This window comes from Thalassophryne amazonica, chromosome 7 (genome assembly GCF_902500255.1).
Source record: "Thalassophryne amazonica chromosome 7, fThaAma1.1, whole genome shotgun sequence".
NCBI lineage: Eukaryota > Metazoa > Chordata > Actinopteri > Batrachoidiformes > Batrachoididae > Thalassophryne > Thalassophryne amazonica.
Genome location: NC_047109.1, coordinates 52,236,048 through 52,262,919, shown reverse-complemented (window position 1 = coordinate 52,262,919; position 26,872 = coordinate 52,236,048). Strand labels below are relative to the sequence as shown.

The following is a 26,872-nucleotide window of genomic DNA, read 5'->3' as shown; positions in this document are numbered from 1 at the left end:
GGACTGCTGCTCCTGTAAATGACCTGCTTCAGAAATCCTCTCAGTTGAGTCTGCCATATACACAGATGAATCACCAGTGTAAAATTAACACTGCCAGTGTCTATATATTCCTCACTGACCCAGTGTGTACCCATATAGGCAAAGTCAGTGTTCATTTAACACGGGTGATTTTGCTGTGTAGCAGTGCGACAAGCTCACATGACTCTTAAAGGAGATGGTGTAATTCATGTTACCCCAAAGCATAGCCCCTTTATCCCGTGTACCTTACTGTGCACCCGATTTCACAAAAAAATAGCAAGGTTAAGTTGAAGACAGCTCAAAAGCACTTGCGCTATGCACTTTATGCTGTGCATTATAGATTGTCAAAACTGGGGCCCAAAGTCATTCCAGCAGTACCCAGTGATACTCTTGGTAGACCTGGTACCAGAGATCAATGGATAGAATCCAGGTCTCCTTGCAGAGGACCACGGTGACAAAATGAAGCTGTATAACATCTGGCTGCAGTATGTCGGTGTTTTATTTCAGTACATTGCAGGTGTGTCTCTGTGATGTCAGACAGGAAGCAGAGCAGTTGTGTGCTGGTGCATGCAACAATGCACAGCACATTTCCCTAGATCTGACTTGATGGATCTGTCAGGACGGTCTTAATTATCAGTATGTTGATTTTAATATAATGCCAGAATGAAGTGATGCAGTCTTTCATTAACAACGTTTTCAGTTTTACAGTGTAGAATATGGTTACCAGTACTGTGTATGATACATCTAGCTTGGGATTGAATGGCAAGATGACCTGTATGTTTCTTTTACCTTTTCTGAGTCTTAACTAAAGGTCTGCACTGATCTGTCTATTTGATCTTATCATTGTGTTGATGTTTTCTCACTTTTCTGTTTGCAGTTAATCCATGCCCTTTCATTTTTGAGAAGCCATCTGCTGTTAGAGAATCCAGTAGGATAATCTTAAAATGTTCCACATCAGCGTCATGTCCTACAAGTCCATGGATCACATCATCTAAAAATTTCAATCAACTGCCTCAAACTACTGAATCAAGGAATTCAAAAATCACCACAATCATGTTTGATGCTGACTGGCAGGATGATGGAAAGGAGTTTTCATGTGAAGCACGGGAAAACAAAGACCAATATTTTAGTCCAAAAATCAGCTTAACTGTAGAATGTACGTTCAAAAATGGACAATTATTGCAGTTAATAAAATTAATTCTAAAAGCCATATTTTGAGGAAAATATCATCAGCATATTAGTTGATCTTTTGTGCATAAACTCGAACTCTGTGGCAGCATGCAGACTGATGTCTTTTCCTCACCTATTTGCAAATCCTGTTTTGTTGATTCAGATGGTCCTAAAGAAACAAAAGCAGAAATAAGCAATCCCAATGTGACTGAAGGACAGCATGTGACTCTCACCTGCTCCACCAGAGGACGCCCCATTCCCAGTGTTACATGGTTCAGAGGTGAAGAACACATGTCCTCAGGGCCAGCGTGGACCATCACCTCCATTACCCGTTCACAGCAGGGAGAGTACCACTGCGTCTCAACAAACACACAGGGACAAATGACATCTAACAATGTCACCATTAATGTTAAATGTAAGAATTACCTTGAATTTCATTTCTGGCACTATAGAAAATGTTGATTTAATTTTGCCCAAAGAAATCACAATGTGAAGGTGATATTGGTCAAGTCAGCTTGAGGGGCTTGCACAGATGTTGAGTGTTGGTGCATTCACCTTGTGGGATTAAATTTGGGACTAAATTTGTCTGTATGAAAAAAAAATTAAACTGAAAGTCCAGCTATTGATTTCACACTTTAAAAACAGACCTCTTGATTGTAGTGTCAAATTATTTCCGATAGACAAAAGCATTTCCTTTTTTGCCTTCTTCCAACATAATTTCAAAATTGTTGTAAATCAGCTATTCTAAAACTTTTGTCCCACTTTGTAACCTGAAAAAGTTCTGGTGACCACCAAAACTTTAGTCAGAATGCTTTATCAACACATGAAACTTAATGAAGTATTTCCATTAATAATTTTAATATAATTCGGATAAAAGAAATGTAACACATAATTTAAATCCCATTGTTTGGTTTTCTTAATTCTGACATTTTGACATCAATTACTTTTAAATATTTGTAAACTTTGTTACAAAATTGAAAATCAAAGATGTTTTTATTTCATTCAATTTAATGACATCTCATGGACCACCTGCAGTACCGGCGTGACAGCCCAGACTGCGAGAAACTGCTGTAGAAATTCAATGATGTGTCTTTGCATTCTGTTCACGTCCCCACTTGTGCATATGAAAATAGTGAAAACTAGAGCACTGCGTTCATAGAGCGCAAACCTCCGCCAACACTAGTTTTCAATTCCACAAATTTTTAACCTTGCAAAAATTTCAAGGTTAAAGTCCTGTTAGAAGTGGCTTTTCATAAGCCAAAATATAATACAAAATATAGATCAAAAGGGCTTTTCAATGTTAAATCAAAAATTGCTAAATCCGCAATACGGATCAGATGCGGATCAAACTTAATCTATTCATTGAGAGTGCCAGTTTGCACCTTATTGTCACGAATGAGAGTGATTTAGGCACTTCTGATTGAGATATAATGCAAAAGTTACATCATATGTCTTTTCAATATTAAATTAAAATGTCTACAAAATCTACAGTCCAGAACAGATCTAGATCAAACTTTGTCAGGCAATAGTGAGTGACACTCCACATCTCACTTTAAAACATAAGACTGATTGAGGCATGTTTGAATAAGATATAATGTAAAATATACATTAATGAGGTTTTCAATGTTAAATTTAAATGGCCACAAAATCTTTAATCTGGACCAGATCCAGATCAAACTTTGTCAATCGACAAATGATACCAACCTACAACCCCTGGCAAAAATTATGGAATCACCGGCCTCGGAGGATGTTCATTCAGTTGTTTAATTTTGTAGAAAAAAAGCAGATCACAGATATGACACAAAACTAAAGTCATTTCAAATGGCAACTTTCTGGCTTTAAGAAACACTATAAGAAATCAAGAAAAAAAGATTGTGGCAGTCAGTAACAGTTACTTTTTTAGACCAAGCAGAGGAAAAAAATATGGAATCACTCAATTCTGAGGAAAAATTATGGAATCACCCTGTAATTTTCATCCCCAAAACTAACACCTGCATCATATCAGATCTGCTCGTTAGTCTGCATCTAAAAAGGAGTGCTCACACCTTGGAGAGCTGTTGCACCAAGTGGACTGACATGAATCATGGCTCCAACATGAGAGATGTCAATTGAAACAAAGAAGAGGATTATCAAACTCTTAAAAGAGGGTAAATCATCACGCAATGTTGCAAAAGATGTTGGTTGTTCACAGTCAGCTGTGTCTAAACTCTGGACCAAATACAAACAACATGGGAAGGTTGTTAAAGGCAAACATACTGGTAGACCAAGGAAGACATCAAAGCGTCAAGACAGAAAACTTAAAGCAATATGTCTCAAAAATCAAAAAATGCACAACAAAACAAATGAGGAACGAATGGGAGGAAACTGGAGTCAACGTCTGTGACCGAACTCTAAGAAACCGCCTAAAGGAAATGGGATTAACATACAGAAAAGCTAAACAAAAGCCATCATTAACACCTAAACAGAAAAAAAACAAGGTTACAATGGGCTAAGGAAAAGCAATCGTGGACTGTGGATGACTGGATGAAAGTCATATTCAGTGATGAATCTCGAATCTGCATTGGGCAAGGTGATGATGCTGGAACTTTTGTTTGGTGCCGTTCCAATGAGATTTATAAAGATGACTGCCTGAAGAGAACATGTAGATTTCCACAGTCATTGATGATATGGGGCTGCATGTCAGGTAAAGGCACTGGGGAGATGACTGTCATTACATCATCAATAAATGCACAAGTTTACGTTGATATTTGGACAATTGAAAGGATGTTTGGGGATGATTAAATCATTTTTCAAGATGATAATACATCTTGCCATAGAGCAAAAACTGTGAAAACATTCCTTGCAAAAAGACACATAGGGTCAATGTCAACGAGCAGATCTGATTTGATGCAGGTGTTAGTTTGGGGGATGAAAATTTACAGGGTGATTCCATAATTTATTCCTCAGAATTGAGTGATTCCATATTTTTTTCCTCTGCTTGGTCTAAAAAAGTAACCGTTACTGTCACAATCTTTTTTTCCTGATTTCTTATAGTGTTTCTTAAAGCCAGAAAGTTGCCATTTGAAATGACTTTAGTTTTGTGTCATGTCTGTGATCTGCTTTTTTTTCTACAAAATTAAACAACTGAATGAACATCATCCGAGGCCGGGGATTCCATAATTTTTGCCAGGGGATGTACATAACACTCTCAAATGTGAAAGGAATTTGATCTTTTATGACAGAGTTATGAATTTTTGAAAATTTGTTAAATGATAAATGATTTTTTTTTCAATTTTCAAAGATTTTTCCTCACTTTGCCATTTGATCCTGAAAATTGAATCACTTCTTGCCTATCAGGATATGAATCCTCAGTAAAAAAAAAAAATCATAACAATAGAAAAAAAAATTGGTCTCTAGGCTGTTCACAACAAAACAGACAGACAAACAAAACAAACAAACAAACAAACAATCTAACGCAATAACATAACCTCCTCCAACTTCGTTGGTGTAGGCAATTAACAATACAAACCTCCCACTTCTTACTTTAGTGAGGGGTCTTTTTTATTTGGGTCAGAGGTCAAAGCAGGTGTGTCTGGTTATTTTAGGGGAAAATATTTCAATATATCAAACAGAAACATGGAATCTGAGTAATTTAAGGCCACTAGCTGATTGATCTGTCTGGTCCAGTTACTAAAATGAGAGCAGCAGGTTACCATGGTAACACCCAATCTTGATAAAGTTAAAGTCTATAGAAACATGCATGATGGAAATAACTATATACTGGATATATGACAACATCCACACAAGGACACACAGTACATAGTGGTACATGGACCTTTTTTTCTCCCCACTGACGACAGCAGTGTCTGTTACTCTAATGCGTCAATGGAATACATAATGTTTGTCCAAAGGTCTTACATTTAGTGGATATGTCATTTCAAATATTCCTGTTAGTAAATCTGTTGGTCATTTTTTTTTCACATTTTCTCTTTCAGATCCCCCAAGTGTTGAGATCAGTTCACCAAAATATGAATTTACTGAAGGAGAAGAAATGGAATTAGAATGCAAAGTGATCGACAGCAACCCACAACCTCACACTTTTCATTGGCATATAGCTGAGGAAACACTGGCTGGAAATTGGAAAAAACATGTTCTTTCCAGGATTCGGCCTGAAGACGGCGGAAAATACACGTGCACAGCGACTAACACTGCAGGCCCTGGAACATCAATGTCACACATCATTGTGGTTAACTGTAAGTCAAACAGCTCCCTCATGATAAGACTAAAGGGCTCTATCTTCATGGCAGACACAAAAACGAGTGGCACAGTGGGTACAAATCTATTTAGAAATGCTCGACTCCACCTTGGTTTTTACGTAGCAGTAAATATCAAAGCAAACCAGGGCGCTAGGCGCAAAAGGCTTGGACGTACTCTGTTCAATAGACTGAGGCATGTTGTAGTTCAAATGGCAGTTGGGATGATTGTTCATACAAATCACTTTTACAACCAATGTTCTTCAGAGGATATAAACATCTCAAGTCAGTGACTGTATCTTGGACTTGAAGAGAAACAGCATGGCACTGTATGATAAATCTCCCTGGAGTAGGCAGTTCTCAGATGATTAGTGAAAGAAGCCATCAAGACAGCCATGTCCACTCTGAAGGTGTTATATGCTTCTGTGGCTGTGATTTGAAAAACTACATTTCAAATTTTGTCTCAGATTTCAGACCAGATTTTTGTTGTCCAAGGTGTAAACACTTTCTTGTGATGGACAATATGAACGCACCAGCTTTGCACCTGACCACTCCTTATTTTTAGACAAATGCACCGACAGGTGACAGTTGGCATTATGATCCATGGGACATGGCCACTAAACATTAATATGACAATCGCATGAAATGAAAATTAACAGTGACTTGAGACTTTTTGTGTTAAACAGTTCAATAGGTTTTTGGTTATTAAGGACTTTCTGACAGATTTCTCACAGAGAGTCAGGATTGGTCCTCACATATCCACAGCTCTCACACTCAGCACCGGTTCCCCTCAAGGCTGTGTGCTGAGCCCGCTGTTCTTCACCTGCTACACCTCTGATGCACTCCTATCCGCACCAACAACACCTTCATTAAATATGCAGATGACACCACCGTGGTAGGCTGTATCACTTGAGGAGATGAGTCTGCCTACCAGGATGAGGTGGAACAGCTGACGGTGTGGTGTAGAGAAAATAACCTGCTCCTGAACGCATCCAAAACCAATGAGCTAATCATAGACTTCAGGAGAAACAAAACAGGCATTCAGCCCATTATCTTTGGGGGGACCTGTGTGGAAAGGGTCTGGGACTTCAGTTTTCTGGGAGTCCACATAGCGGAGAAACTGACCTGGGACAGGAAAACCACACATTGGTAAAGAAGGCACAGCATAGACTCCACTTTCTGAGAATCCTCAGGAAAAATAGCAGAAACCAGAGATCGCTCGTGTCTTTTTACCGCTCTGCCATGGAGAGCGTCCTCACATACTGCCTCTGTATGTGGTTTGCCAGTTGCACAGGGGCAAACAGGAAATGGCAGAGAAGATCATTGGGTGCCCTCTACCCACACCGGGGGACCTTCATGGTTCTTACTGTCTCAGGAGAGCCAACACCATCCTAAAGGACTCATCCCACCATGGACACTCTCTGCTTGATGGCAGACGGTACAGGGCCATTAAAGCAAATACAAATAGACTGAAAAACAGTGTCTACACAGTAAAATCACCAGTGAAAATTAACACTAACAGTGTACATATGGTCCCATTCTGAGCAGAGTAGGCGCATATGTACACTGGCAGTGTTAATTTAACACTGTCAGTATTAGTTTTACACTGGTGATCTAACTGCTGTTAGAGCTTTGAATTCCACTGGAACCAAACAGCCAGGTCACACACCACACTTGAAATGAGTGCAATATTTGTTTATTTGCAGTATCCACTGCCACTGAGATATCCACAGTTTTGTACATACTTTTCAGTTTTTTTTTAATATGCTGTATCTTTTTTGCTACTACATGCTTATTTTTTCCTTTTTAATTTTCACTCTAGACATACCTCTTTCATTTGATTAAAATTTTATATTTATTTTTCTTTTCTTCTCCAGATCTTTCAAGTCTGTGCGTGGTTTACTCAGGTTTATATTTGCACTGAAAGGCTTGCACCTTACCTTTTGTTGTACTGGTTACAACGACAATAAGAAACTGTATCTGTATTTGGTTTGATATAATAATTTAAATATTTTTCACATTCCGAGCTGATGGGCAAACAAATAAGTAATGGAATTTCTCACAAATTTCTTGAAGATTGCAGAGCTCACAGTCAATTTTTTTTTTTATACCAGAAAACTGATTTGCATTAACTGGTATCTTAAGGTTGCCACTTCTGAATTTACCTGGGGTAAACGTATCTACATCATTCAGATATGATAAGAAATAATTTTCAATTCCATATTCTTTTTTAAAAAGTGCACCTCCTTGCACCGAGTGGAAGATGGAGCACAATGTTTTGTGTTGAGTTAGTTGTTATCTTAGTAAAAGTACTTATGGTGCTGGGAGACTGAGTTTAATTAAAATGTCAGAGACCAACACCTTACAGTCTGTGTCATCATCCAAAGCATACTGAACATTACTTCTCCTTCCAGACAAGCCGAGGAAGACAAATATTTCCATCAAAGGCACGTCTATCATCAGCAGCACCAACAATGTCAAAGTTAATTCATACCTGGCAATAATCTGTAACACTGATGCACATCCTGCTCCCTTCAAATACCAGTGGAACTGCGACAGTGAGCATCAATGCACCAATGTAACTTCTGAAAACAGCCTGGTTTTCCACCATGTACAAAGGACAGATGAAATGTGTTACACGTGCACCGCCACCAACAACATCAACACAGGAAACCGCAGTAATCCATTCTGCATACGAGTACTGTGTAAGTACTATTTTTGCTTGGACAGGTTTCTCCATCATTTAGTTTTAGTTTAATATTTATTTACTAGGGACACATACAGTATACATGGAGAAGTGCTTAACAGTAATCCTATATATAGAGTGCCTTGTGTGTGTGTGTGTGTGTGTGTGTGTGTGTGTGTGTGTGTGTGTGTGTGTGTGTGTGTGTGTGTGTGTGTGTGTGTGTGTGTGTGTGTGTGTGTGTGTGTGTGTGTGTGTGTGTGTGTGTGTGTGTGTAGACAGGCCATATATGGTTAAAGAGGTGGAGCGTGGCTGAGAACATTTATGACCTGAGCAGGACAAATGAAGCCCGAACACAGACAAACTCAGTGAACAGGCCTCAATTTGGGTGTTTATTACATCAGATTTTTGGAGGTTGCCTGGTAGCACTGTCATTGACGTTAAATTTTTTATATAAATTTTTTATATATTTTTATATGTCCTCTAAAATACATGCAATATACATGTAACTGCAACCTTGTCCTTACTCTACTCTTGAAAAATAGAATTCATAATTTGACATGAAGGTACATTCCTGAACTGTCTAGCAGGTGGGAGTTGTGTTCCTTTTCATGACTGTAAAATTGTTAAAACCTTGGTTTTTCACAGAATTATAAATCTTTCAAAGCAGTGTTTCGAGTGAGTCATCACTAATTTGCAGCACAGATGAAATGTTTGGCATCATCCCCAGCCACACATTCTATCTATTCTTTAACTCTGATTTTAATTTCCCATTCTGTTGTATAATTCATCTTGGATTTGCAGATGTACTGGATCCTGTGTTTCTCCCCACAGTTGCTAGCTTAGCGCTGTTCATTCGATGACCCCAGGGATATGACATAGGTAATACAGTGTTGCTTTTGGGGTTGATCTGGTGCATCAAAGTTCACCATGAATGAATCATTTCATTCTCATTATTTTGTTGAGTTTCGAAATGATAGATTTATTATTTTTGCATTATTGTCTACACAAGCTGGAGGGGATGGACTCGCTCACTCACTCATCTACATTTTTGTTATTCCAGCCCTACATTGGCCTGAGAACACAGGGGATATTACAGGTTTTCTCAGTCGCTTTGGTACATTTCTCAAATCATCCTCAACATTTGCAAAACAGCAAGTGCATTTCTCAAAACCGTTCGTACAAACAGAAAAACACCATGGATTACTTGCAAAAGCCAGTCTCTTGCTCAAAAAACTGAGTTTATCTCTCAAAAGTAAATATCTGTGTCAATGAACATGTCAGTGCCATCATAAGGCCAGCCCTTGTGTCAGTCTGTACAATTCAAGTAATGAAAACAGCAAGGTGATTGGACCAATACACACTTCCACACTGAGAGCCTGTATTTCAAAATAAAATCCTGTGAGGTTGCTGCAGACCTGACATAATTCATCAGTCTGTCCATCCTCTAACATCCCAAACAGCAGATTTAAATCTGGACACTTTCTATATGCATGTGACCCCAAACCCAGAATTAACATGTTCACACACTCCGGGAAAAATGACAGAATTGTGTCTCAACAGTGTGTTATGTGTTGGACGTAGGACGGAGAACCGACCAGCGTTTGAAGGACCCAGTATGAAATAAGCAGAGCATGGTACAAAGGATAACTGAATTTAATACATAACAGTGATGTGATAAAAGATATAACAAATAAGTGCGCGGTCTGGCGTGGTAGAAAAGCAGTGCGCTCCCAGCAGCACTAATGGTCCAGAGCCAGAACCAGTTCGGACCCAAGGACCCCGCCGACACCCCCCAGGTGGCCGTGACAAACCGAGTCTGTGAAAGAAGAAATCATTATGTGAGTCCACACTCCACACACAGAGAGACCGCTCAAAGGTGTACAAACAGCAAACACTTCCTGGCTTAATTACTAATCAGCTTCCCACCCTGCAGGCATGGAACACCCTGTTCACAAACTCCACTGCAGTGGAAGCTGATTAAACGACTAACATACAGCTCAATATAATAAGGTGTGAGGGACACCACATTTACTGACTGTGCAAATGTTAGTCACAAAACCTAACGTACCTCAGGAAGTGTGCTGACGAGCGTGAGACCTCACCCCCTCCTCTTTCACAGACCATGCATCAAACCTGGACATTCTCTGCATCCACTGATGATGAGATGGCTCTCGAGACGACGATCTCACCCGTCTGGTCACAAGGTCGAGTCTCTGGCAAATACACACTGTGCACTCCAGACTTAAATGCTACCATGTTCCAATCCGTGTAGATGGACCACAGCTGTGAGTCCTGACGAGCTGCACCTGATCAGCCTCAGGTGATCAGGGTGAGGTCCTGGTAACTCAGCCACACAGCCACTCAGTCCCAAATGCACACCACCTGGAAGGAAAACCAAAAGACAGAAACAGAAGACAAACAAAAGCCAGCCAGGCACACCAGCCACAACACAGTGTCTCACACAGGCCAAAAAAAGAAATTTGGTCTATTCTAATGTGAACACTGTCACAGTGCAAATATAAAACTTCAGTTATTTGTAATTTCTTTACATGGAATATTGCACTGGTTAAGCAGCTTCAGAAAAGCTTATTGATGAGAAAAATTCATTTTAGAAAATTTAAGTCAACTGAAAACAGATTAAATCTTCAATAAAGACTTTCATAAAACCCAGTAAATTTTTCTATGTCAATACTTAAAAAATGTAGCATAACTGTAGTCAGCTATCCTTCGTAGATAGTAAAAATGACCAGTTCTAGAACCTGTGTTTCCCCACAGGTCAACCTTCTAGTCTTAAATTATTGTTGTTTCTATCCAACAGCATCACTGTTCTCTACATTTGTGCTTTCAATCATACAACCCCTGGCAAAAATTATGGAATCACCGGCCTCGGAGGATGTTCATTCTGTTGTTTAATTTTGTAGAAAAAAAGCAGATCACAGACATGACACAAAACTAAAGTCATTTCAAATGGCAACTTTCTGGCTTTAAGAAACACTATAAGAAATCAAGAAAAAAAGATTATGGCAGTCAGTAACGGTTACTTTTTTAGACCAAGCAGAGGAAAAAAATATGGAATCACTCAATTCTGAGGAATAAATTATGGAATCACCCTGTAAATTTCCATCCCCAAAACTAACACCTGCATCAAATCACATCTGCTCGTTGACATTGACCCTATGTCATGAAATTGACCCTATGTGTCTTTTTGCAAGGAATGTTTTCACAGTTTTTGCTCTATGGCAAGATGCATTATCTTCTTGACAAATGATTTCATCATCCTCAAACATCAGAAAAGTGTCCAAAATATCAACGTAACTTGTGCATTTATTGATGATGTAATGACAGCCATCTCCCCAGTGCCTTTACCTGACATGCAGCCCCATATCATCAATGACTGTGGAAATTTACATGTTCTCTTCAGGCAGTCATCTTTATAAATCTCATTGGAACGGCACCAAACAAAAGTTCCAGCATCATCACCTTGCCCAATGCAGATTCGAGATTCATCACTGAATATGACTTTCATCCAGTCATCCACAGTCCACGATTGCTTTCTTTAGCCCATTGTAACCTTGTTTTTTTCTGTTTAGGTGTTAATGATGGCTTTTGTTTAGCTTTTCTGTATGTAAATCCCATTTCCTTTAGGCGGTTTCTTACAGTTCAGTCACAGACGTTGACTCCAGTTTCCTCCCATTCGTTCCTCATTTGTTTTGTTGTGCATTTTCGATTTTTGAGACATATTGCTTTAAGTTTTCTGTCTTGACGCTTTGATGTCTTCCTTGGTCTACCAGTATGTTTGCCTTTAACAACCTTCCCATGTTGTTTGTATTTGGTCCAGAGTTTAGACACAGCTGACTGTGAACAACCAACATCTTTTGCAACATTGCGTGATGATTTACCCTCTTTTAAGAGTTTGATAATCCTCTCCTTTGTTTCAATTGACATCTCTCGTGTTGGAGCCATGATTCATGTCAGTCCACTTGGTGCAACAGCTCTCCAAGGTGTGATCACTCCTTTTTAGATGCAGACTAACAAGCAGATGTGATTTGATGCAGGTGTTAGTTTTGGGGATGAAAATTTACAGGGTGATTCCATAATTTATTCCTCAGAATTGAGTGAGTCCATATTTTTTTCCTCTGTTTGGTCTAAAAAAGTAACTGTTACTGACTGCCACAATCTTTTTTTCTTGATTTCTTATAGTGTTTCTTAAAGCCAGAAAGTTGCCATTTGAAATTACTTTAGTTTTGTGTCATGTCTGTGATCTGCTTTTTTTCTACAAAATTAAATCAACTGAATGAACATCCTCCAAGGCCGGTGATTCCATAATTTTTGCCAGGGGTTGTACTTTACCTGTGGATTTTGTCATTCTGTGATCAGATTTTAAGAAGATCTGAAATTAATTATGTTCTTAGAATAATTGAGTTTGTGTAAAGTCATACTTTCAAGAGCTAAATGCAGCTTCTGTCACTGTTTCTGTAGCCACCTTTTTACTACCCGCCGCCTGCACAGATAGATAGATAGATAGATAGATAGATAGATAGATAGATAGATAGATAGATAGATAGATGATAGATAGATAGATAGATAGATAGATAGATAGATAGATAGATAGATAGATAGATAGATAGATAGATAGATAGATAGATAGATAGATAGATAGATAGATAGATAGATAGATAGATAGATAGATAGATAGATAGAGCAGCACAAAAAACACGACTCCCTAATAATCTATCATATATCTACTTCTTTCCTACAGATCCTCCCATGAAACCCACACTAATAATGAAAAGTGATATCAGAGAAGGTCAGGCCATCAACATCACCTGCACAGTTGAAAGCTTCCCATTATCACGTCTCACTTTGACATGGACTTCCAAATCTACTCCTGAGACTCAAAAACAGCTGTCCACAAACAACGATCGCAATACTCTCCTCCACATATTTAAGGTCACTTCAGCTGATGGAGGTTTTTACACCTGCAGCGCCGAAAACAGTGAAGGTTCCAACAGCATCAAAACAGAGTTGGTGGTGAAATGTTGGTAGTTCTATTGATGCACTTTGCACCAAATTAAAAGTTGTTGTTTTTCCTCTAAAACATTTCCTGAAGATGTAAGTCATAGTTTGGGATTGTGCTGATTTTTTTTAATGCTATATATTGTGTTGAATGCAGATAGTCCCAAAAATGTGCGAATAGAAGCACAGCCTGAGAGAGTCGTGAATGAAAAGGAGAAGCTGATTCTGCATTGTGTTGCCAAGTCCAACCCACCACTGACCAAATTCACCTGGATGAAAACAGCTGATAGAAAGGAGGAAGTAATCGGGAGTACTCCAACCTTCACTATAACATCTGCCAGCCCCTCTGACAGCGGGGACTACAGCTGTACAGCCGCTAATACCATCGGAGCTGGAAAATCACAGCCCTATAGAGTCAACGTTAGGTGTACGTCCAAGCACTCATTCTGGTCAATGAATTAATGACAGAAAGCACAAGAAATGTAGAACTACCTCCTACATGAAACTAGCACCAAAATATACACTGAGAACATTCTCAGGATATACAACTCAGTTTAATTATACAGCACCACATCATGATCACAACCTGACCTACGTATGTCCACATAACTCCAGGCAGTGTAACTCTTCTTGACGTCTTGGATAAAATCTTTTTTCCTCTCAGAGCTGACCAGCAGGACACACTGCCAGAGTGCACTCATCTGCCAGCACATGGCGCATATAGAATAGCCCCTCTGCTGTAATTAATTTGTGCACTCTCTGGCTCATATGTAATTAAGTACATGTTCAGTGCTCAGTTTGATCTCCAAAGAAATCTATGGCCTTCTTGTTTATGCACTCAAAAAACCAACATGGGTGTTGTTGGTTTTTATGTTATATGAATGTAAGTCTAACATGTAGCTTCTATGATATAGACTCAAGCTTTATGGGTGAACACATTCAAATCATGTAGTTTTAACATAACATGCAACAAGAAAATTTAACTTAATAAACATAATAAAATTATGGAAAGTATTTCCACCAAAGTAAAATGCATCAACAGAGCCAGAAACAATTTTGCTGAGGGACCTAAATGTAAATTTGTTGGGTCAACATGATGAATTGTGTTACTGTTACTTAATTACTATGGGTGAGACAACTAGATTTGTAAGGGTAAATGTAAACAAAACAAAAAAAAACTCCAGTTAGTACCTGAAATAATACTAAGCATAGGATGACTTAACACGCCCCCACCCACCCACCCCGACACAAAGAAGATCCAACATCTTTTTATCAGTGATGTCATCACAAACCTCCCAATTTTAGGAATGTATGAATTGGGGTGAAACTTAGATATGGATATGCACAAACCTTTGTGCATTACTTTTTCCAATGTTTTACTAGGAATGTTCATGAGAATAGGCAGTACTTGGAGCTGTATAGCTTTTAGCGTGATTAGGATTATATGCAACTACCACAGGCTCTAGATTGGATAATGTTTGCAAAATAGGTAGCTGACATTTTTCAAGGGTGGCAATAAATTAAGCAATGAGTCGGGATGGCGTGTGGGTCCAGAATGACTTTATAACTTTAGAGCCCAACAATTTTTACCAGAGGAACTCAACCCTGTTAATAATGTAATTTTTAATGTTAATTTACTGTTTTAATGTTTTTAGAAATTGTTTAGGTTGTTCTTATCATATACACAGTATTATTGTTATTATCATTATTATTATTATTATTATTATTATTATTATTATTATTATTATTACTTCTATTTTGTCATTTGATTTTTAAATGGACCACAATGGAAATATGTGTTTTTACTTTCTTGTGTCATCCATGTATTTTTAACATATTTACAATTATATGCACTTGCACTCACACTTTTAATATAAAGATGATTTACTGCCCCCTGCTGGAAAGGTTTCTGAGTCCAAAATGTAATGAGCAGCGTTAGCTAATATTATGAGTTTCTCCAAAACTATTAGTCCTATCAGTGTTGCGTTTTGGCACCATTCATCCTTGACCCAAAATATTTAATCATGCCAAACAGCAAATGTCAGCTGTGCTCTGTTTGTCCTGCATCAAATTTGCATGTATGTACACACAGCTGCTGTAAGGTGTTTTGAATGTGACAAAGACTGGCTGTAGACATTAAAACCACTACACATTTCAGTCATGGTACTAACATGATCCTTAAGTCACTTATGGTAAGAGCAACATTGAGCTACAAAAACACAATAAATAAGTAACACTAACAATACTGCTAAACTAACATAAACCACAATAACATAACATATAACCTCAAACCCTGAACTCCCATGGTGCATTGCAGCACAGCATTCACTGTGTATTGGTTAGCTAGCACTGCTAATTTCAACTTTCCATTTTCACAGCATTTCTCCTTGACCCAAAATACATAATCATGCCAAACAGCAAATCTCAGCTCTCTCCGGTTTTTGCATGATCAAAGCCATACACACGTACATGTGCACACACGGAGGCCACTTGGCTGTTATACAAATAGTGACTGGTTTGGAGGGCAGCATAATGGTGTCACCCCGAGGGATCATTGTTGCCCAAAGCCGAAGACCACAGGCAACAATGATCCCGAGGGGTGACACCATTATGCTGCCCGATAAAGCAGTCATACCATTTGTTTTATTATACATCTGTGTAGTTAATAAATTTATTTTTACAATTGTGTGAAAAATTTGCTAAGTCATTTCCCGTTCAAACTCAGGATTCCCCATAATGTCAGTACCCTTATCCTTAAGGTACCTGGATATCCCGTACCGTAGTGAGTTCATGGTACTGTGTTTCAGCCTCTGGCCAGACTTGGAGCACGGCAGTGGGAAGCTTCTCAAACTCGTCGGGTGAAACACTATGCAAATATTTCCTGTCGTCCTTCGCTAAAAACTCCTTGAATAGCGCAGAACTTTTCTTGATACTTTTTGTAGTACTCTCACTGTCTTTCTTGGAAAGAAGAGCGTTTATCCCATTAGTATCCACGGATGCAAACCTTCTGTTCTCCGCCATGATGTCGTCTGTGATGCATCAACCCTGCGCAAAACATTGTTGCCCCGTTATGACAAAATTGGTCCGTAATCACTCATAATTTTTCCCGAAATGGTGCAGAATCAGTCAGTAATGTGGCTATTGTTAACTTTGCATGATTTATTGTGAAAAGTATTGCAATTATTACACGTGAATCAGCCAATCAGAACACAGGATTTCAGTCAGATGTATAATAATATAATATAGATTCATCTTCTTCTAATACCTCCATCATACACACGCTGATTGAGGCTGCATTGCGTCAGAATGACACACCTGGCCACACTTGAGAAATATTGAGGCGCGGTCTTTAGACCAACAGACAGCAGTCTCTGAGCAGTCTACATATTCGGTCCCATTCACTTGGCTGTCCCGAGTGTGTCGCACATGTTCAAAACACTCTTGGCACCATCAAGATGCAACGCACATCCGATGGCGGTCTATATGCCGTTTTTGCATCATCTGATCACAGTTTATACATTGTGATAGCATCACAACAGCTTCTGAAATGATGTGATTGTGATTGATTAAGCTCTGAGATCGGTCAGTCACAGCAAAGCCTGCCGGCATGTAGTGGGATGTCCATCTCCACTGGACCCCGGCCAGGGAGGGCAAAGGAAATGTTGATATATAATAACATATGTGGCACGCATTCATCATGTACAGTGGGTGTGAACAGCGTGCAATTAAACTGAAAGTACCGTGTGCTTCTGCACCTCTCCGTGGTCTCGTGCAGTAATGCGTTATAGCGCACGTCAGGCATAGAGCTGAACGGATCTCACCGTTATATACATATTATTACATACTTGATCACCATCTAAACTCTGTAGGAGGTGTGATGTGGAACTTTATTGCCAGACTGACAACATTATTAAACATGAAACTCATCTCCAGCACAGAACCAGGACAGTGCAGAGGATCCAAACCACAGCCTGTGGTGAAAAACATCTCACCAGGCTGCTGTGTGCTGCAAATAACCAAAAATTATGTCCCATGTGATAATCCAACCGACATCGTCACATGGTGATATCGGCTTGGGACTCCGACGAGGGCGGTCGCATCTCCTCCACTCTCCCTTATCTCTGCTCTCTGCTTTAACCTTCAAGTCCCTACTTCACCAGACTGTGAATTCCTCAAATTATATTGGATACTGGATCTACTGGACTACTATTGGATTTACCATGGAATTGATCAGCTGGTCTCTGAACGCTATTAACACCATCTTTTCTACGAGAAGGTCAGGAATGGGGGATCCTACCTGCCCAGATGGAACGTATCCTGCGGGCTATGTTCTTGAATCCTGGGGGTCATGGCGTGTTGCATGCTTGGCACCTTTCTCCGTTGAGGACGTCGAGGATTTATTCATATTTGGTCTTATGGTAGCAGGGCTGGTACTTTCTGGCTTATGTGCTGCCCTGATCTACAGGAAAATTGGCAAGATGGCGGCATCAAGAACCACAGCCCCTCGCTTGTCCGTCATGATTAATGAGGTTGGCAAGGTAGTGCATTCTCAGACTGCGATGACTCTTGAACTCAGACACAAATTGGATGACATCTTGGAGCAGATGTGTGTCTTACAGATGAAGATGAAGATTTTGGAGGCCGGGGAATATTCTTAATTCATAATTGGGATTTGGTTGTTCTAGTGAAGCTGTAAAAACTGTTTTTCACTGCTCAAACCACAACACGGCAGGCTTATCAAGCCTGAAGGACAAGTTGCCTGACTGTTTTCCTCCAGAGGAATGTCTTCAGACCTTGGTGATCATTTGGCTCTTTTCTTATCTCAACTCACAAAGGCAATAAACTGTTTTTCATAGGACTGAAGCATGCTCCACTCCCTATTCCCACCCCCTCCTACCCCCCATCACACACACCCCACTCCGGTTTCTGCTCACGTCACCCCTTCCCTTTTGCGGGGGCAGCACAGTTTTAGCTTCTGCTGGTCCCCATTCCTCCCTTCAAGCTGACGGTGGCGCAACTCAGGATTGCTGTGTGACCTTCACCCACTTGCCTCAATTTGGATAACGGACTTCTTCAAATTTAGTGCACATAAACAATGTCAAATGTGTATGTGCTGTCTTTAATTCTGATGTGTGCCATTATTACGGTAAACAAGTAATAATTGTGGACTAATTGCTGTCTGAGATAACTGGAGTGTAAACATAATTTCTCCACTGCGATCAATAAAGTACACTCAACAAAAATATAAACGCAACACTTTTGGTTTTGCTCCCATTTTGTATGAGATGAACTCAAAGATCTAAAACTTTTTCCACATACACAATATCACCATTTCCCTCAAATATTGTTCACAAACCAGTCTGAATCTGTGATAGTGAGCACTTCTCCTTTGCTGAGATAATCCATCCCACCTCAGAGGTGTGCCATATCAAGATGCTGATTAGACACCATGATTAGTGCACGTGTGCCTTAGACTGTCCACAATAAAAGGCCACTCTGAAAGGTGCAGTTTTATCACACAGCACAATGCCACAGATGTCGCAAGATTTGAGGGAGCGTGCAATTGGCATACTGACAGCAGGAATGTCAACCAGAGCTGTTGCTCGTGTATTGAATGTTCATCTCTCTACCATAAGCTGTCTCCAAAGGCGTTTCAGAGAATTTGGCAGTACATCCAACCAGCCTCACAACCGCAGACCACGTGTAACCACACTAGCCCAGGACCTCCACATCCAGCATGTTCACCTCCAAGATCGTCTGAGACCAGCCACTCGGACAGCTGCTGAAACAATTGGTTTGCATAACCAAAGAATTTCTGCACAAACTGTCAGAAACCGTCTCAGGGAAGCTCATCTGCATGCTCGTCGTCCTCATCAGGGTCTCGACCTGACTCCAGTTCGTCGTCGTAACCGACTTGAGTGGGCAAATGCTCACATTCGCTGGCGTTTGGCACGTTGGAGAGGTGTTCTCTTCACGGATGAATCCCGGTTCACACTGTTCAGGGCAGATGGCAGACAGCGTGTGTGGCGTCGTGTGGGTGAGCGGTTTTCTGATGTCAATGTTGTGGATCGAGTGGCCCATGGTGGCGGTGGGGTTATGGTATGGGCAGGCGTCTGTTATGGACGAAGAACACAGGTGCATTTTATTGATGGCATTTTGAATGCACAGAGATACCGTGACGAGATCCTGAGGCCCACTGTTGTGCCATACATCCAAGAACATCACCTCATGTTGCAGCAGGATAATGCACGGCCCCATGTTGCAAGGATCTGTACACAATTCTTGGAAGCTGAAAATGTCCCAGTTCTTGCATGGCCGGCATACTCACCGGACATGTCACCCATTGAGCATGTTTGGGATGCTCTGGAGCGGCGTATACGACAGCGTGTACCAGTTCCTGCCAATATCTAGCAACTTCGCACAGCCATTGAAGAGGCGTGGACCAACATTCCACAGGCCACAATTGACAACCTGATCAACTCTATGCGAAGGAGATGTGTTGCACTGCATGAGGCAAATGGTGGTCACACCAGATACTGACTGGTATCCCCCCCCCCAATAAAACAAAACTGCACCTTTCAGAGTGGCCTTTTATTGTGGACAGTCTAAGGCACACCTGTGCACTAATCATGGTGTCTAATCAGCATCTTGATATGGCACACCTGTGAGGTGGGATGGATTATCTCAGCAAAGGAGAAGTGCTCACTATCACAGATTTAGACTGGTTTGTGAACAATATTTGAGGGAAATGGTGATATTGTGTATGTGGAAAAAGTTTTAGATCTTTGAGTTCATCTCATACAAAATGGGAGCAAAACCAAAAGTGTTGCGTTTATATTTTTGTTGAGTGTATATCTCATCTCATGTACAGACTTGCATTGTGCTCCTGAAGTGAGCAAAAAAAAAAAAGAAATTAAAGTTTGCTGGAAAGGCTGCATCTAACGCATGGTGTGACTGCTGCAAACTTTCAGCAAAGGTGTCCAGTGGCACGCATGCACGTGCGCCCTGCACACACCTTCGCTATGCACTCACACGCACGTGTGGGGCTGGAATGATCACTCAGCAGTTTGCATGTGTGTGTTCATAATGGCTGCATGAGCCACTAAACGTGCGTGCGGAATACATGTGTGCGTGTGCCACTGGGCACCTTTGCTGAAAGTTTGCTGGCAGTGGGCCAAGCAGTCACACCATGCGTCAGACACAGCTTTGACACATATGGTGTGAGTCTGGTCCATACATTGGTTGTACTCTGGTGTCCAGTACCAGCAGGGACTGTGCAAAGGGAGGAACAAGCGCTCCCTCCCACTCCGGTCCTGTGTTTGCCATCCAGACATTTGGACATCGGGCAGTCTTCAGCACCTTTTATGGCCGTCTGACAGCAGTCTGTGTCATCTACCTGTTGTCCACATACACTTTGGATGCCATCGTGCAGGTGGTTCCTGAACATTCTTTTCTGTGTGTGACGGGGGCTTTAGATTTCTTTGAGGTTGTTTAGGAGTTGTGTTCTCTCTACTGTGTCAAAGCCATTGCTCACATCAAACATCAGCAGGAACTCATTGTAGATTAGTGATGTTGCTGTTTTCTCCACCAGAACATTGAATATGAGGATCAGTTCTGTGGTCCTCTGTGGTCCTTCTTTCTTTATAGCTGCTTGTGTCACTCCTATCAACTGATATATCTTTATTACAGTTCTTATCATGCCTATTGCGTGGTTTTTCTCAGGATTGATATGAGCATGATGGGTCTTAAGGTGCCTGGTGGTCCTGGCTTTTTAACTGTTTTTTGTATAGAAATTACACACTATAAATCCATCTCTATTACATAAATGTGTTTATTTCTCCCTACGTATTCCTTCTAGATGCACCAAAACACACACAGATCAACAGATCAGCAGAGCAGCAACGGCCTGACGGAATACGTTTTGTGACACTGACCTGCAGCAGTCAAAGTTTTCCGCCAGTACAAAAGTATGCATGGTACGGGGAAATGAAGGACAAACCCAGGATATTATTGGCTGAAGGTCAGCGCTACACCGTTTACTCTAACCAGCCGGGAAAATACTACTGCATCGCCACTAACAGCATCAGTGAAAAAATGTCAGAGGGAGCGGAGGTCTTTCTTGAGAGTGAGTGAAATCTATGGATTACGAATGTGGTTCCATCTTAGTTCAATGTCCTTGACTGAGCTCCATCTCTGTTTAGTAGCATGTTTCTGTTCTCTGCAAACCTGCTGATAACAACAGACACTCATGCATGGGACACACATTGCAACATTTTCTCTGCTTAAAACACTGTGCTTTAATTAAGTCACGTACCCTCGTACAAACTCAGGTGAACTGTAACTGTATAAATTGCTTTCACACTGAGATGCTTTCTGTCAGACAGACACAAAATGCTCTTGTATTCTGTCCTGTTTGACCACTTTTGATCAAGATCCTCTTAATAAAACACACAAAAGACAACATTTGAGTCTTCATGTCAGCTTTTCCACCACAAATCCATATCATTGATATAACGGAATGTTCTTCCTCTAAAACCACAGGTGGATTTCGAAGGTTCCTGCCATACATCCTGGCTTTTCTAGCTGTTGTCATCATCCTTTTACTTTTTCTTTGGTTCAGGTAAAAAAAGATAATAATCTTTCTTTATTAAAATATTGACTGCCATTGACTACCAGTAGCATGCTTCAGAAATATCATTTCAAAAACAATGTGATATATGGACCTGACATAAGCTGCTATGATGTCCCTTTTTATAGGAGGAAGAGAACATTACACCAACAAACATCAAATGCGCAGCCGTGGTGGAGCTGTTCTTGTTTTATGGTAAAGAATGTCGTGCAACGGTTAAGAAAAAATAAATAAATAAATAAATTATATATATATATATATATATATATATATAGTCTGTCCATACTTTTGACTCATATTGTATGTGGAGGAAAACGTCATACTTGCACGCTAAATCTGTCAGGTTCCGTGTGGTGACACAAGAAGGGTCAATCTGGTAAATGAATGTCGCATGGCAGAGGCATGCAGAAGCAGAGAGGACCTTTTACCCCCGCACTCACGCTCACGCCCACAGTCAGGGCCCCGCCAACCTCTTCAAGACAGCATGTAAGACAGCAAACACTCACACAGTGCCCACCCAGGAAACGAGAGAAAGTCGGTATGATAACGGACCCCACCCATTTTACACCCTTCAGATGTCAACGACACTATGTTGTTGATTATATTGTCACATTTTATGTGCTTCACTTAGACTTTTACTGTTGTTAATATTCCCCAGGAGTACATCATACATCACCACTGTTTACTGCTCTGTGGCACAACCAGTGAAAAAACAGGTAAGTAAAGCAATTTAAATGAGAAGGGCGCATTCCTATGGTATTCCTATAATTAATTCCTATAATCTTTCACTTATATGCATGGTTTTTATTTATTTATTTTTTTTTGGGGGGGGGGGGGGGGGGGGGGATTTTGAAGCAAAATGCCAAACCATAATTTTGTATCACTGAAAGACCAAATATTCCATCCATTCATTTTCTCTACCTGCTGACTCCAGCTAAACGTCACCAGGGATCCCAGCAATCAAACGGTGTAAGGCAGGGTACAGTCTATCACAGGCTACATATAGACAGACAAACACATTCACACCTGCATTCACAGCTACGGTCAATTTACAGTTTCCAATTTCCCTAACCTGCATGTCTTTGGATGTGGGAGGAAGCCGGAGCACCTGGAACCCACACAAACACAGGGAGAACATACAAACTCCACACAGAGTTGAAGCTCTGTGAGGAGAAGAAGATCATTTGTAACCTTCACTAATGCTGTTTCTGTACTATGATGAATTCTGAAACCTGACTGAAACTCTTCAAATAGACCATTCCTCTGCAGATGATCAGTTAGCTGTTTTACAACTACCCTTTCAAGAATTTTTGAGAGAAAAGGAAGGTTGGAGATTGGCCTATAATTAGCTAAGATAGCTGGGTCAAGTGATGGCTTTTTAAGTAATGGTTTAATTACTGCCACCTTAAAAGCCTGTGGTACATAGCCAACTAATAAAGACAGATTGATCATATTTAAGATCAAAGCATTAATTAATGGTAGGGCTTCCTTGAGCAGCCTGGTAGGAATGGGGTCTAATAGACATGTTGATGGTTTGGATGAAGTAACTAATGAAAATAACTCAGACAGAACAATCTGAGAGAAAGAGTCTAACCAAATACCGGCATCACTGAAAGCAGCCAAAGATAACGATACGTCTTTGGGATGGTTATGAGTAATTTTTTCTCTAATAGTTAAAATTTTGTTAGCAAAGAAAGTCATGAAGTCATTACTAGTTAAAGTTAATGGAATACTCAGCTCAATAGAGCTCTGACTCTTTGTCAGCCTGGCTACAGTGCTGAAAAGAAACCTGGGGTTGTTCTTATTTTCTTCAATTAGTGATGAGTAGAAAGATGTCCTAGCTTTACGGAGGGCTTTTTTATAGAGCAACAGACTCTTTTTCCAGGCTAAGTGAAGATCTTCTAAATTAGTGAGACGCCATTTCCTCTCCAACTTACGGGTTATCTGCTTTAAGCTATGAGTTTGTGAGTTATACCACGGAGTCAGGCACTTCTGATTTAAAGCTCTCTTTTTCAGAGGAGCTACAGCATCCAAAGTTGTCTTCAATGAGGATGTAAAACTATTGACGAGATACTGTATCTCACTTACAGAGTTTAGGTAGCTACTCTGCACTGTGTTGGTATATGGCATTAGAGAACATAAAGAAGGAATCATATCCTTAAACCTAGTTACAGCGCTTTCTGAAAGACTTCTAGTGTAATGAAACTTATTCCCCACTGCTGGGTAGTCCATCAGAGTAAATGTAAATGTTATTAAGAAATGATCAGACAGAAGGGAGTTTTCAGGGAATACTGTTAAGTCTTCTATTTCCATACCATAAGTCAGAACAAGATCTAAGATATGATTAAAGTGGTGGGTGGACTCATTTACTTTTTGAGCAAAGCCAATAGAGTCTAATAATAGATTAAATGCAGTGTTGAGGCTGTCATTCTCAGCATCTGTGTGGATGTTAAAATCGCCCACTATAATTATCTTATCTGAGCTAAGCACTAAGTCAGACAAAAGGTCTGAAAATTCACAGAGAAACTCACAGTAACGACCAGGTGGACGATAGACAATAACAAATAAAACTGGTTTTTGGGACTTCCAATTTGGATGGACAAGACTAAGAGTCAAGCTTTCAAATGAATTAAAGCTCTGTCTGGGTTTTTGATTAATTAATAAGCTGGAATGGAAGATTGCTGCTAATCCTCCGCCCCGGCCCGTGCTACGAGCATTCTGACAGTTTTTGTGACTCCGGGTGTTGACTCATTTAAACTAACATATTCATCCTGCTGTAACCAGGTTTCTGTAAGGCAGAATAAATCAATATGTTGATCAATTATTATATCATTTACCAACAGGGACTTAGAAGAGAGAGACCTAATGTTTAATAGACCACATTTAACTGTTTTAGTCTGTGGTGCAGTTGAAGGTGCTATATTATTTTTTCTTTTTGAATTTTTATGCTTAAATAGATTTTTGCTGGTTATTGGTGGTCTGGGAGCAGACACCGTCTCTACGGGGATGGATGCATGTTATACAAACACGTAAATGAAGCGATTTTCGACAGACCTGCCACTGACACCATGGCACATCTCTCCTCTGATTGGCTGTCACCCACTCAAACAAACAAAAAAGAGGAACACTTTGAAACAGAATGTGACTTTTTAACCTTAAAATAGGTCATACTTTTCTCCATCTTCCAGGATTGGCTGTCTAGAGGGAAGATGGACAATACAGCTGAGAAGTTGTAGTTTCAGGAAGTATTTGAACGACGTCTCCGTGACATTCCTTCCCTGATTTATTAATAGAAATACAATGAAATGTTGATTGGACAAAGCAGCTCTATCATATTCATCCACGTACTTAACTACTTGGCTAGCCAGCAAAGGCCTCAAAGATGACAGAATAATGACATGGCCCTTTTCATCTCCTGACATCAACCTATTGAGAACTTGTGGGCTCTTCTTAAACATGTCATTTATAGTGAGGGAAAACAGTCGACCTCTTTAAACAGCATTTGGGAGGTTGTGTTTGGTGCTGCACGAAAATCTGACTACAAATCAAGAAACTGACAAATTCCATGGATGGAAACCTTAGGGCAGCTAATGAAAAGAAAGGGACTATATTGGTCACTGAATAATTTTTGAAATGTTGGAAGTGTTTATTTGTTAATTTAGAGTTTTTTTTTTGTTATACTTATTCTAATGCATGAAAGTAAAGACTTGAGATGGGAAATTTTTAGTTTTTCATTTAGTCGTATATTAATTCTGTACACATGTATTCCCCTGAGAAAGCTGAAACTCACTTGCCTTTTGTTAAACAATGAGGTTTGAGGTTTATTAACATTTTGGACTGACTGAGAGCACTACATTTGTTTAACTATGAAATTAACACACAGTGATCACTCAACATGATTTCTGAAACATCAGACTGTTGTCTCAAAGAAGGTTTGTGTGGATGTGCTCAGGGTCTCCCAGCGAAGAAGCCAATCCAACAGCGAGATGCCTGCCAACAGGACGATTCGGTCACCTACACTACTCTGCACTTTGGAGACAAGCAAAAGTGAGAATTTATCTTTTCAATCAGAAATAAAAGGGTAGATGGTAAATGTTGTGATGATATTTTGTCTTTTTCCAGGAACAAACAAGCAAAAGCAGGAGATGATGTGTATGCCCAAATAGTCAAGAAAAAGATGCCTAAAAAGGTCAGCCAAGTTCAGTTTGGAATGCTGAAGCAATTTATATCAGTTCCCTGATGTCCAAATACAGCTTCTTTTTTTTTTTAATCAACATACACTCCGGACTGTTTGTTAATTTACCCACAGCGCTGCTGCAAAGAGCACATTTCCTGTTAGGAAATTCATCCTGTGTAACAAAAAAAAAGGGTTATTTCACCCAGAAAAAAAAGTTGTGTGACTCTTGAAATAGAAGTCAGAAGCTAGCGACACAGCATGATAATATTTGCTTTCCTAGGAGGAGCGGGGAACTGTGGAGGACTACGAAAACATCAGCACCAGCAAATCTCCAAATGAAAACTATGACACAGACACCAGTGAAGATGAAGTGGAGGTCAACTACTCACATGTGATGTTCAAAGCAAAACCAGGCCAGCAGAGAGCCAGCACGGACTCCGACGACGAGGAAGAGAAGACTGGGGTCAAAACCTGATTAAAGATATACAATAAACACATCCATCATCTCTTCCAGGTAGACATGTTCGCAAACCATGTTCATAATAAAAACATATCGGGCCTAATTTATTTAAGGTTTGCGTGTATAAAAAAGTATGCAAACTCCATATACCACCTACAAAAAATGTGCAACCTGATCTGCTAACATTGCACTTGAGGATCCCATCTGTCAAATGAGCAGTATAATGTAATAAGCATAACAATGTAATGCATTTGCCTTAATGAATTTGCAATTGGGGCTGTGTCTACCAAGTGTACAAAATACTAGGAGGAGACATTGCAAATAGGTTAATTTAGCACACGCATCAAGACCCATATAAATTTAGTCATCTAAAAATTTCATCTGTATATTGCACATTTGAAAGCGGCGTGCTGACTGATCCCCTGTGGATTTGATACTTGCTTGTGTTTCATTCAAAGTCAGTTCCCAAGAGCTGCTTGGGATA

At 40.1% G+C, this 26,872-nt stretch overlaps 1 protein-coding gene across 1 annotated transcript; it reads left to right on the top strand.

Moving 5' to 3' along the window:
- The first annotated feature begins 899 nt into the window (after window positions 1–899).
- si:dkey-24p1.1 (uncharacterized protein LOC556718 homolog) lies at window positions 900–26,725 on the top strand. Its single transcript, XM_034174152.1, has 14 exons — window positions 900–1,174; window positions 1,352–1,603; window positions 5,163–5,420; window positions 7,835–8,125; window positions 12,866–13,144; window positions 13,280–13,549; window positions 20,981–21,247; window positions 21,664–21,742; window positions 21,880–21,946; window positions 22,095–22,237; window positions 22,410–22,467; window positions 25,704–25,798; window positions 25,874–25,940; window positions 26,209–26,725. Exons 1-14 carry the CDS (start codon window positions 1,072–1,074, stop codon window positions 26,401–26,403), a joined length of 2,424 nt encoding a protein of 807 aa, XP_034030043.1. The 5' UTR covers window positions 900–1,071; the 3' UTR covers window positions 26,404–26,725.
- The last annotated feature ends 147 nt before the right edge of the window (window positions 26,726–26,872 follow it).

Bases quoted from the DNA above. Each gene is read 5' to 3' on its own strand.
- si:dkey-24p1.1 (XM_034174152.1), top strand. From the start codon at position 1,072: ATGTTTGATGCTGACTGGCAGGATGATGGAAAGGAGTTTTCATGTGAA. The intron at 13,550-20,980 runs GTACGTCCAAGC...TATTCCTTCTAG, and splicing joins CTATAGAGTCAACGTTAGGT to ATGCACCAAAACACACACAG. The intron at 21,947-22,094 runs GTAAAGAATGTC...TAAATCTGTCAG, and splicing joins GGAGCTGTTCTTGTTTTATG to GTTCCGTGTGGTGACACAAG.